The sequence below is a fragment of the Oculina patagonica genome, chromosome 8, assembly GCF_052425735.1.
Source record: "Oculina patagonica isolate OP01 chromosome 8, crgOcupat, whole genome shotgun sequence".
Classification (NCBI taxonomy): domain Eukaryota; kingdom Metazoa; phylum Cnidaria; class Anthozoa; order Scleractinia; family Oculinidae; genus Oculina; species Oculina patagonica.
In genome coordinates, this window is record NC_135765.1 from 23,983,270 (window position 1) to 23,996,983 (window position 13,714).

Sequence of the window (13,714 nt, forward strand, 5' to 3'; positions counted from 1 at the left end):
CACTGCATTTCAGACCATGTGCGTTCGTACTGTACGTAGTACACAACTCTTACCTCGATTTCGATCGATTCATCGGTTGTATTTCGCAGTTGACGATCAAGATCAATAGACATTCTATTATTACTTCCTTCTTGTCGTGTAGGCCACATTCAAATTTGCGGGGGGGATTGGGTAATAACCTTGTCACGCATTCTACCAAAATTTGTAGCGATCGGACAAAGAATAAATTTTTGGTAACTTTTTTAGCCATCGTTCCTGAAGAAACGATATTGTATAAAGGGCATTACGGGAAAAAGTTTTATGCATGGGCAGAAGTTATTAGGTAAATCCTTGTGCCGTTTCAGGTACGATTTCGTTCTTTCCTTCGTGCTTCGAAAAATATTACTTCGAAGCAATATCCTCGTGCCAAGCATCATGTTCCAACTACGTTCGGCCACATGGACGTGGCAATCAACATATTCCAACTACGTTCGCCCATATGCACGTGCCAAGCATCATGTTCCAACTACGTTCGGCCATATGCACGTGCCAAGCATCATTTTCCAACTACGTTCGCTTATATGCACGTGCCAAGCATCATGTTCCAACTACGTTCGGCCAGCGGTTCATCAAAGCAGTCGATTGTCGATCGTGGACAATTCGAAAGCGCCATAATGATTTTGAAAGTGGCTTTTTTTATTCGGAATCCTCATATTTAACTAAATCCTAACAATTCATCACCGTAACTCATATATCCTTCTAAAGAATAGTATTGTAATCGTAAAAAGCTACCTAGAGAACTTGAGAAATCATCGTGCCCTTTCGGTACGCTCTCGTTCTTACTTCGTGCTTCGGAAAGTTTTACTTACTTACACAGGTAGTAACATTATGGTTACCTTGGTAACCACAACAAGATGTATGTTACAATATCATCTTCGCGAAAAGTTTACAAATCAAACTACGAACCGTGAATTTTCTCTTCACGGCCAGGAGTTGTGAATTGAATATTCCACACTGTGTTCGCTCTTGTTTGAAAATTTTCACTCCGGAAATAAAATGAAGACTGTGAAATCAAATTCACGCCGTAATTATTTTCATTTCGCTCTAGCTTTTCAGTAGCTTTGCTCTGTCTGATGCCTTGAAATCGATGCGAGTCACTTCCTCGCCAATGTTAACAAATTGCTTTTACACCTTCGTATGACTTTGAAATTCACGAAAACAGAATACTTATATCGTCGGTCAATGCCGTAACCACTTTACATTTTTTGACACGATTTGAGGCCACGTGAAATGTAAACATCAGGTCGAATGTTGTTTTCGCTTGTTTGCTCACGGACTCATTTTCTGTCGGTTATCTACTGTTACAACTTTGTAAACTCGCGGTTTTCGTGAAAGAGGAGTTTGTTCCGTTTCGTCATTGAGTCTTCAATCTTTCTGTGGTTTTATAAAATTACCACAGGCTAAAGTCACTGAAACTTTTATGGGAGAAAATTCATTTCAAGCGGCGAAAGCAAAATTGCCATTAATAAAATATGCAAGGTCAGTTGTCGCTGTGGCGGCATCCCAAATCTTTCTTGCCTTGTCTTTCGTCAGAAACAAAAAATAATCACAACAAACACGAGTATGTAACTTAGAAGAGTGAAAACAACTGACTTTTCAAACATGAAATCTAGAACGTTTCTATTCACTTTCTGCTCACATGCGACACAAGACACTGCATACGACGGAATAGGCACTTGAGACGTCCTTTGAAACAATTCCATCCCGTTTCGCGTCTTCGCGCTTGTCGTGAATAAAAGCGTCCTTCGTTATTCTTTACTGTGCTATCACCAACGAAGAGCAATACAATTTTATCAGAAAATTTCTTTTGAAGAATTTTTCAGCCTGTGAAAGCCAACTTTTGATTACGGTTTTACGAGCGCTACTGAAAATTCGGTGCAGTCAGTGAAAATTTAGGATCGAAACTATCCAATCAAATACAAGGCAAGTTTCCTGAGAGGTCCGCAACTGTTTCAAACGTTGTTGACTGTTTAAATTTTGTTGCAAATCTATTGTTTGCGGTCTTGGACGTTATTGGTCCATTTCTAAAAAAGGTCGCCATTCTTTGTTCTCAATTAGCGTTGTGATTGGTTAACTTTGTTCCAACTGTCCCGGTTCGAGTATTCGCACTGTAAGCCGATTCTTAAACTAATAAATTTTAGCTATAGTGTGGTGTGTTGTTCTAGAACCGAGTCCTTGGTCCAGTGCGTTGTTCAGGGACCTAACTGAAACCGTAAGATGCGTTAAAGATGCATTGTAACCTCAAAGGGTCTTGCTCGATAATCGATCTTAATCCTGTCAACAGAACTGTATTTTTATGGAAGTGTAATTTCTATTATTTCAGTTATGCCTGTGAATACAGCTGCCTCTTATCACTCTCGGCAACATTGAGTTGTGTTCTAAGAGCGATAAGTGAAGTCTGTATCCGCAGGCTAGCAGTTTTGTCTAAAACAGTATAAAAGACAACTTATGAAGAAAAATATGCACAGTTATAATGAATGAAAAAAAAGTATTTTATTGAATCCGCGGTTAACTTTTCAAACAACAGCTAATGCAACCTTTAATTAGTTACAATCTATTGTATCAAAAAAACAATTGCAAAATGGTGAATTAACTAAGGGTATAAAGAATCAGTAACAGAATTTTTTTCAAGCCGGTGTGGTTTTAACTGGGCTTGTATGGAGCAATTTTTGACAAGACACATGAAAAATGTAACACGACCGCCAAAAAATACGGGGTTTGTTCCATTTTAAGGACCACTGTGTGTAGATACCCTGCGAAAAGTGATAGTACAGTTTTACCTGTTATATTTACAGCGTTTTTGACCAATAAAAATAGATACCATTTGACACAACATATAGAGTCTTATAGGGAGTTTAGTTACAGTAAAATGGCTGAGAAACGGCAGGGACGAGACCAACACCAGGTGTCCGTCTTATAGAGGTGTACGTCTTATAGAGATGTCCGTTAAGAGAGAGTTGACTGTATTTGAACCCGTGACTTCACAGTGCCGGCGCTACGCCATACCAACTGAGCAACGAAGCCACACATGGGGAGCCAGGTCATTTTTGTAGGTTCTATGTACCCAGCAGAACCTCGGTATAAGTGCCCCCGCTAAAACAAACATGCTTTTCCAGTCCCATTGCACTTCATCATATCAGAGTTGCATTGTAGATGAATTGGCACATTTTTAGTACAACCAGGAAAAGTACCGGCATGGGGTAGTCTGTTATCGGTCGGGACTAGGATATCCCATCTGGCGCGTAAGCAATTTAACCCGTACCAATTTAAGCTACAAACACTGCAGTTAAGCCTCGGCTAAACGATCAAACATTTAGCCGTTTAGCCGCCTCTCTCAACATTGCATTTAAATGGTTTCCCGTGTTTGATCTAGATGAAACATTTTCATCCAACATTTTGCTTCACACGCAAATGTTTGATCGTTTAGCTACCTCTGCAAACAAAGCAAGCCCAGGCTGGAAAAAGTAACCAATCAGTGACCGAATCTATGTGACGTCGCGCCAAAATTTCAGCGGTAATACGCACAAAGCGTTATGTGGACTCGCTTTGGTAGATGTTTGCTCGTTTAGGCACTCCATGTTGTGTGCGACAAACACGATGTTGGACGAAAATGTTTGATCGTTTAGCCGGGGCTTTAAGCACAGAGTAGATAAGCAGACACTGAAGTTTGAAAACATTTTTTCTCTTTTTACCCTTACAACTTTAAGCATTCAAATCTGAAACTAAAAACATTCAATACAAAGTCAAACACACTACTTGGTGTGAACAAGTCTGGTTCTGTGTGTTTGGCTCTGTGTTCATTCGCTTTTATCCTTATTGAATGCTAGCGTCTCGAAGGATCTCTTCCAGGTCCTTTACCACGGTGTCAAATGACGGCCTTGCGTCGGGCTCCTTATTCCAGCACTTTTCCATAAGGTCCCAGCAGCTTTGCGGAAACACGTCCAACCTCTCAGGCGTCTTGTTCTCCAGGGCGTTCAACATGAGCATTACCAGAGGTAGGATATGGCAATCTACGTTCTGTGGTTGGTTGCCCTTACCTTCGCACACCCTCCATAGCAACATCCCAAACTCGTAGACGTCAATGGTTTTGACGTCGTACTGTTGTTTGCTCATTTCGGGCGCCATGTTTATCAGCGTTCCTACCAGCGAGGTACTTGCAAGGCCTTCCGGTTTGCAGAGACCCAAGTCAGTTAGCTTTGCTCTATTGGCCTCGTCCAACTGTGGAAGGAAACAAGGTCGTCAAAAAAAATGTAACTTAGTTACCGCCTAGGTGTTTACTATCTGTTTGGGCGAACAAGGGAAGAGAAGATAAAAGAGAAGGAGGTTAGATTGGGGTAGGAGGAAGCTGGCTCTTTCAATTCTGTTTGAATTGCTGTAAGCCTCGAAGAGACAGGGGATGAAAACTGCGTAAACATTTGTAAAGTGTGTAATTTCACTGTAATCCCGTATACACCCTGATACTTTTAGTCAAACCTCTGATCAATCAATGTAATCAGCCGTCAAAGACAAACTGTAGGGTGGCGCCAATTGAATTAACGCTATTGACCGTATTTCTGTGTGTTCTTCATGTTTTGATGTGTTTTTCAAATGAAGCATAGGACTTTTTTTACTCAGGTTTCTATTTGACCACTCATTGACGTGAAAGGTTAATGAGGTTTTAATGGCTGACTGTTTTGTATGTCATCAAATGCTACATCGTGGCTACCCTTCTCAGATCTCCTGACAGTGAGGTTTCCCAGCCCAGACAATAAAGGCGTTCACTTACCAAAACATTCTGCAGTTTGACATCTCGATGAATCAAGTCTTCCGCGTGCAGATGCTGCAAGGCTTTGGCAACATCAAGCGCTATTTCCAGTCTCTTCCTCATAGAAGAAATGGCTGGCAGACCTTCTTGAAGATCGCACCTCATTCTCTCCGAGACAAGTGACACAGAAGAGCCTTGTGTTCGGTTGGCCTCTACTATGGTGCATAGTATGGGTAGAATGTTCGGATGTTGAAGAGACCTTCAAAGTAAAATGTCGAAAGCATAAAACATACAAGATTAGGGTTAGAATTCATATCAGGTCACTAACACGCTCAAAATTTAGAGCTGTCTGAGGTTTCAAGTGCTTATAAACGAAAGGGGAAGGAAGCCTAATGGCCTAATGGTTAGCGTGCTGCACTCCGGATCTAGCGGGACCGGGTTCAAACCCTTGTCGTGATCATTGTGTTGTGTTCCAGGGGAAGAAACTTCACTCTCGCAGTACCTCTCCTTACACAAACGGTTCGATAGACACCAGCGAATTAAATGCTGGATGTAACCGTACGATTGACTAGTCATTTCATGCTCTTGAAACCAGAGATTAGCGCCGGCCTGATCAGTGTTACTAGGCCAGGACGCTGACCACCTTGCTTACGTTCACTCTACTAAGTCTGATTCTGTTGCTATTAAAAAATCAGTCTTAACAGTTTTCAATTCAAGTTATACCTGACATTGTGCAGTTCCAGTGATAAATCCTTGAGTACTTCCCCAGAAGCAACACCTACCACTTTCACCACGCAGGGCTTGCCTTCGGGAGTCGTGATGTTGTCACAGGCAAATACAATGCCTTGGGCTCCAGTGCCAATAAGATCTCCTTTACGCGGTAGGCCAAATTTCAACCTGTCCAGGACACTGTACGCCAGCATTTCTTGAAGGGCAAGGTTTGGAGCAAATTCAACAGCTTTTCCCATTTGTTCGTCACTGATGGTCTCTCCGCGGTTGAACAGGTCTTGGACTTTATTGATTTCGCCAGTGAACTCTTCATGACAAGTACAAAAATGCTCCTTCAAATTGGTCACGATTTCATTGGCCATCTTAGACGGATCCACTTTCTTGAGGACGTTTGTGGCAACCTTTTTCTTCCAAGCAGGTGAGCCGACTGGAACATTGCCTTTGACGGTGTTGACGAAGGTACTGACTGGGACGTCGCCTTTGTCGGTTTTGACGATTGTTTCGAATGATGGGACTGGCGCTGTCACAGTTATCGCGCAGGCGATAACTGTGGTGGTGTTTGCGGCAGTATTCTTTGGGTGACGAATCGCGTCTTTAAACCAGTTATCCACTTTCTTAAAGAAGCTTAAAATTGCTCCATCCCGTTTTGCAAACGTTATTTGCGCTTCGTATGAAGAAAGAAGGCTTCTCCCAAGGGCCAAAGCTGCCGACGGCATTTCCCGATCAGCAGCGATTTCGTCCTCAATTTGCTCGATGCGTTCTTTGATCTGAGTGAAAAACAGGTCTCTGGAATGAAGCATCATGCCTAAAGTTTCTTTGATCTCTCCTTGGAGTTTACTGATCACCATTCGTTCGAGCTGGTCCTGGCAATGGCCTACGGCTGCTGTCTGCGTTACAACACCACTTTGGGGAATGGTAAATTCTGTCAGATCGTACTCAAACATTTCAGCTTCTCTGAGGATTCCGTCGTGTGCCTCATTAAACGTTTTAGTCAGTATGTCTTCAATATCGTTTTCCTGTTTGTCCAGGCTGCAACTGATGCTCTCGTGAACCTCGCTTTCCTCTTCCAGAAGAGTATGAAGCGTTTTCTGCATCAGCTCCTTACCATTCTTTAGGACATTGGCCTTCTGAATGAAGAAATCCAGGCACCTTGACAAGACTCTGATGAGGATTTGGCAAACGTGCTCCACCCTGGCGCGTAAAGATTCTTCAGCAAACTTCTTCAGGCTCTCCTGGAATCTGTCAAACGCTTCAATGTACCCGGTAAAATCATCACTGGAAGCATTAGGGTTCTTCTTTTTCATCTCGTGGTTCCTTTGGATCCGCCAAGCGGAGAGTCCGTGGAATCGTTCGTTTTGATCCATGTCCACGCCAGTCCCTGCTGAGAGGAACCCATGTTTAACAAGTCTCTCGTACACTCGCTGTTTCTTCCTTGACTGTACTTCGGACTCTTGGATTTTCTTTTTTGATTGTGAAGAGCATCCTGGCTCTTCGTCCTCATCTGACGATTCGGTGCGATCTTCAGGTTCGAGTTTACTCACCACGTAAAATATTGGCAACTCAGGTCTTCGGGATGTCATTTCACTCAGAACCCCTCTATCCTAACAACAACAAAAAAACATCAAAGAAATTAGAAACAGTGCAAGAACAGCATCAACCGGAGGTGGATGGGGGAAGGGGGATGAGGCGCCTCTTCATTTGGTGTGTAGGTATGGTTATAGTTTCCATGGTCTTTTCTGGAAACTATAGCCCTCTCCAGTTGATGCTTTCCACACTAAATTAAAAGAAGCCTCGCCCCCACTCCTGTTGATGCTGTACTGGGGATATACATTCTTGCTATATATATTATCTTTCACAGGATGTGTGTTGATTTTTTTTCCTCCGGAAATTTTAAATAGGGTATCGGTCAGCAGTTCATTAATTGGTATCTGTGCAGTCATTGTCAGAGGAAAAAAATACTTTTTCTACTTGTATACTCTAATGCATGAGCCCATAATCTGTTTTTTTGATTACCTGAGTCAAATTGCATCCTATCGTAAAATTCTAAAAAAGCCATAGGCTTATAATTGATATTTGTTGACAGCGAAACGTAACAAAGTGACTGGCTATCTTTTTTGGGAACACGATGTAATATCTATTTGTCTAGTCTTAAAGTGGGTAACCAAGTAAGGGGCGATACAGACTTCAAACCTGCAAACCCGAATACTTGCAGACCTGCATACCCGCAGACCTACAGACCTGCAGACGTATATGATGATGACATTAAATCCGGAATTTTCCACGTGTATATTGTGTTACCATTGGCGATTCTGATAGCTAACTGTAAACCTACTAACAGGGTAAGCTGAATAGCAGCTTGACAAGCTATAAGGGGTTAATAGGCTGATGAGTTAGCTAGACAAAACTCCAGTTAGCCAGAATAATGCACAGGTAAGTCTGATGACACTTAGGTGTCAATAATGGCATTGACAACATAATTATTGTTATTTGAGCGGTTTTTTTTTTTCATTTTAGGATTACGAAATGAACTGCTTCTGGTGGTATTTATTCTTTTGTAAGAATTTTTTCGAGAGATATACAGGCGATTTTACGTGTATTGCCGGCTGCTCCACAAGCAGCATTTCTACCTCCGGTTATAATACGAGATTTCACTTCCGTTCACCCCAAGTGGCAGAGAATGGAGACCACGGAAAGCTAAGAGGTTCATCTCTTGTCATCGTATCCAATTTTTTTCGGACGCCCCAGACTCCCTACCTTTTCGATTCCAGACCTCCAACCTCCCACCGCAGAACAGTGACTGCGTATTAAAAATTTAAAATGGCCGCTTCAAAATAAAAGACACGACAAGAACAGCCCGTTAAGATTTGTCTTTGATTAATCCTTTTATTTGATGTGAGTGCCCCCTTTAAGCCAGAGGGTTTTTCTCGCAGCTTCATCGCTCGTGGCGACGGTCTTTGGTCGCCGAAGCGAAGTTTCCAGCCGCGCGACAGAATTTTATCCTTCGGTACCGAGGTATAGTTTGTCTCGTTTCTAAATGCAAATAAGAAAAATGATTCGATCCGGTTGAGTAATTAAAGTGCTGCAACCCATTTCAATCCGTTCCCAGAAATGATGTGATTTGACTGTAGAGTGTTTTTGTTTATTAAAACAACATCGACGAAAGGCGAAAGTGAGTTGGGATATTGTAGTTTATCCCATGTTTAACGATCACCGCACAAAAACATATCTTGTTCTATTCTGTTTTGTTTTTGTGCTGATAATTTGTATAACTAAGTTATGAAGAATTCAAAACAAGGACTTTCGCATCCCAGAAGATGATTATTTAGAAACAGCTGACAATTTTAGTTGTTTTCAAGACCGAGAAGTTCTTACCGTACCTGCTTTGTAAACAAATTATGTCCGTCGACCACGTAAATCACAAACGCCAGTGGATTTTCCAGCTTCTCCTTCACCAGGTTGTCCAGTGCATCATTTTCGTTCCTTCCGGGCGAGTCGATGATGCTTACACCAGACTTCAAGAACTCGATATTTAGCCCCGTCTCCACGGTCGCTTCCACCTTGGTAGCATCCACGCGGTCTTTCTGGCTGAGCTCGATTTTCTTCCGAGGGATTTTGTTCTTCCCTTTCAATGCTATCTCCTGCAGGGTACTACCATCTTTGGCCACCAGGCGACAGAAAGGATTCTCGGCGTAGGAGACGCGGACAATTCTCGCGGTGCTGGGCTGATCAGCTGTCGGAAGTGACTTGCAGCCTAAAATCTCGTTTATGATGGAACTTTTGCCGCAATTCGTTTGACCAACAAATATAAGCGCTGGCTCTTGTGAGAACAGGGAGGTTACTTCCTTTCTCTCCTGCGAGGTGTATAGTAATTCAGCCAGATTCGAGTCAAACTCTAGGTTGATGTCAGCCAAAGCGGCCGCTTGTGTCATCACTTTCACTTCATCGGGAGACGTCGGTGGCGAGCTTGCGTAGCGAAGCTCCTCGGCAATCTTTGCATCGCGCTGATTAGAAAGCTTTCCCACGATTTCATTAAAGCATTGGATTGTGTCAATGTGAATTTTCTCTAGAGTAACCTTGCATTTTCGAAAATCTTCGAATGCATCTTTAAGAGGCATGGCGAAAGGAATAACACATGAAGCACTGAAGCATACTACATTTTAGTGTCTTGTTTCTTCTTTTCTCGGAAGAACAGGAAATGAATTCATCTGCAAATGGTGTTAGAATTTGGCACGGACTCGAGAACAGAGAGGCGGAGCATACAATCGTTGATGATTTGGCGCTTTATTTTTCACGACATCCCTTGTGACGTCCACTTACATAGTTCGTGTAATAACTAGTGTCTCAGTTTGCAGGCCCTTTTAGCAGCTACAGGGGAGGTGCCTTTCAATTTCTTCCTCTACACAATCCAAGTATTCCAAGAAAGACTGCGATGCCAAAGCTTTTTTGCACGAAATTTGACATCGATAGTACAGTGCTAGAAAACAGCTGGGGACTGTAGCGCGTTCTGGTCGTCTGTGCTTCACGGGCCTATGTTTTGTTGGTTATGAATCAAGCTTGGTTCCATATCAAACCACCTACAAATGGCTTGAAATGCTACAGTCTCAGAGAACCTACGTTTTCAAATTTTCCGGGGAAGGATACCTCTGGGTCCCCTAACTATTAATATTGTTACCATTTTTCAAAATATAATGTTTGTCAGTAATGTACTTCAATAACTGATTACTTGCATTATATTGTTTATCTTCCCACCACGTCATTTGGTTTTGTATGCCGGAGTACTTAGTGCCTAATTCCTTAGTGAATACATGATCCTTAGACACACTATTCCACTGTTGCTTCTTTTTGTCTGGATCATTTGCATTCCATGCTTTAGAGTGCTTTCTACTCACTTCATTCGCCCTTTGAGAACCAAAGACAATGGACTAAGACACTTGCTTTCCATTGTTTCCGCTTTTGCGCCTGAGTGCTGCAGTCGAACCTCTCCTTTTAGACACCTGCTTAATACTACACATAATCTCAAACTTTATTTTAGCGGTGCTCCCCAGCGGGTCGAAGGCCTGCAGAGAGGAGCCCCATCACCATAGAAAAAGGAGAATTATGCATGCACAGAACTTGGAGAACCGTGTATTTGATTTTTCATGGTCATCATGGCTAGCGGCATGGTTCGCGGGCGCGTGCGCTCTAGGTACGTACAACAACGACGACGTCGTGCAACATGGGACCATACTAGAAATAGATAGAAATAGATTAAAGTTAAGGTTAACGTCAGCTTACATCTTTGATACTGGACATCCATTTTATGGTCAATTGACAGCTGTCAACAAGGTATCGGCTGACCACTGTCACATGAACATATTGCTGGCTTGGGTGTAGAGCTCATCGAGGTAATGGTTTCAGGTAATGGTTTTTCATTGGATCGTGGGCTCAAGTCCTATTTTTTTTCCTGTCTCTGGTAAGTAAATTAAGATTAAATAGTTAGGGTAAAGTAAATAATAACCAGGGAGCTCGGCTTTTAGATACGGCCACTCGGCTCTGCCACTTTGGTGTCCGTTGTGTGATATGGATCTCTGACCGGGTATCATAGAAATTATGGCCTCCAATGGCTTGCAGTTATTTGTCTGATTACTAAAACTAACATCAAGCTGAGGTAACAGCAATCCGTGCCTCAGCCGTGGATAAGCGATCAATCATACAAGAAAAATTACTAGTTATGTTAAATCGAGTTTTATTCACAAATCCCTAATTAGGTAGTCATGCCACTTATTGTTCGTTTATCACTCGTTCAGTCTCTATAAAAATAATGAATTATTCATCTAATGAAGCTAATATCGCAGATAGTTCTTATCTTGTTTTACGACCCGTCCTCACATCAACGAGTTCTACATTTTTCCAAATTTTTTACTCTAAAATCACGTGCACCCTTGAAACTATATAAGATTATGATCATAAACGCCAGTCAATGAATGTCTTTCAATATTAGAAACTGCCCGATGCATTGATGTTCGAGTTCTAGAGTATGTTGTAAATATTGACTGGAAAGGAGAAAAAGATGTAAAAATGAAAGCGTTTTTACAATCATAACAGACCTTGACAAAAAAATCCACTAGAATAAACTACATTTTTATATACTATACCGTCTTCTTATTTACAATTACGGTCATAAGAGAGAATTTTCTAAATCTCCTGAGTATTCAAGCATTGTTTCTTTTGTAAACCGTTTCTACATTTAACATGGAATCAAGTCTTGTTTCATAGCGGAGCCCCCGCGCGCGCCAGCGCGCCCGCGGAGCACCATGGGTAATGCGGGTACGTGAGAATTTTTGTAAACCCAGGAGGCCGGAAAAATTTGGTGCGTACGCCCGCCCGCCCGCCGCGCGTACAGACTCTTGGGGAGGGGGAGGGGAGTCCCAAGGCAACCCAAGCGGGGGGGAGACAATCTTCTGCCTCCTTGGTTAACCAGAAATGAGTGAGGTCAACGACTAAGATCTTTGATATTGGACATCCATTTTATGGTCAATTGACAGCTGTCAAAACAAGGTATCCGCTGACCAGTATCACATGACCATATCGCGGGCTCAGGTTTAGAACTGGTCAAGGTCGCGTGTTTTTTTGAAGTTGACCGCTGACCAAGTGATGGCATTGCTATTGGACCGCGGGCGCAAGTGAGTCGGTTCAGATTTACATAAAGGACAAAGTGAACAACCCGGACAGTTTGTAAGCTGAAAAAGAAATGTCTTCGTAAATATTTCTTAGTCTACCCCGTCTAAAGGTTTTACACATCATGGAAGTTCTGGCAAACGATAAGGGCTTACGGGGAGATCCGAAACAGCTGGCGAGCGAGCGAGTTTCTACCGTTTCGGCGGTTGACCAACTTGGAAATTAATTGAGCTAAACTCAATTCACTGAAGTGAAGGAAAAAAGTGTCAATAGCTACACGGATGGAGAAGGCTGAAATAGACCTTCGCAGATAATTCAAAGGTCGTTGGTGCTGGAGTATAATTTAAAGCTTACATGTTCTACGCAGTTGGATAATAATACGAAAAACTGCGGCCGCTTCGCCTCCGATTAATTGGCATGAGCTGGTTGAAAGCTTTGCCCTCTGCTCATGTCTGCTGAATTGACAAGCATTCTCCGACTTCAAATATGAGGTAACAAACTTTGACTTTACTGAACACACTAAGTCCATGTTTTTTTTTGTGAAAATCTGTAATTATATGCTTTATGAGTGAATTTGCTTCGGTTTAGTGGTTCTGGTTTACAGAACTTTATATTAAGTTGAATTGTTTATAATGAAACTCCCAGCTAAACTTAGTGTTTTAGTTTTTTAAGTCATCTATTTATTCTTATTTACTCGCTGTTGGAATTTGTTTGAACAAACTATTTTGGAGTCGTGGACGATTACGCCAAGAGATCGTTACGTTGCGAATTTCTTGCGTTGAATTGACCCGTTTTTACCACACCTTAGCAGAAACAAAAAAAATCAGTTTATTTCCACATAAAATTACATGTATCTTAGTTAATTATTTTGAGTAATTTTATAAAACACAATTGTTCGCTCTACTTGTAATCCATGCCATTTTAGACACTGTATGCAGCTATGTATGCAAACTTTAATACATTGACTATCATTATGACAGTGTTAAATGTGTATCTTTGAAAATCTTATAAGTATTACTGTTAGGAGAAAAGCTTTTATGATGTGGCAATGTTTTTTTCTATACAGGTAAGTTAACAAGAAATCCCCAAGTAGAAAAGCTAAATATCCCATGTAGGAAGGAAGGGTCACTACACTGAGTGTATAAACGAAAGAGGCTAATTATATTTGATGAGATCCATTAAATAAGACAATAATTTTTTATAAATTATTTTTATAAACAGGGCTTTTAATTAGAGCTGGTGTGGTGGTTTTTAATAGATTATTTATGTCAATCCTTCTTTTAGCTGGTGTTATATTCTTATATTTTCGAGTTGGAATTCGAGTTAACATTTCGAGTTAGGATTTCAAGTTGGATTTTCGAGTTGGATTTCGAGTTAGGATTTCGAGTTGGATTTTCGAGTTGCTTACCGTACTTAACACTCCGGTTAGCCTACTATACACGCCGGTTAGCCTACTATGCACTCCGCGGGTTAGCCTACTATACACTCTGGTTAGGCCACTATGCACTGCGGTTAGCCTACTACACACTCCTGTTAGCCTACTAT

General features: G+C 41.7%; 1 protein-coding gene across 1 annotated transcript; it reads right to left on the reverse strand.

The window, feature by feature from the left end:
- Window positions 1-2,528: 2,528 nt before the first annotated feature.
- On the reverse strand, window positions 2,529-9,651 carry LOC144663547 (dual serine/threonine and tyrosine protein kinase-like). The gene is made up of 4 exons (XM_078524532.1): window positions 8,890-9,651; window positions 5,507-7,113; window positions 4,805-5,042; window positions 2,529-4,257 (listed from the first exon to the last, which is right to left on the reverse strand). Exons 1-4 carry the CDS (start codon window positions 9,625-9,627, stop codon window positions 3,853-3,855), a joined length of 2,988 nt encoding a protein of 995 aa, XP_078380658.1. The 5' UTR covers window positions 9,628-9,651; the 3' UTR covers window positions 2,529-3,852.
- Window positions 9,652-13,714: the final 4,063 nt, after the last annotated feature.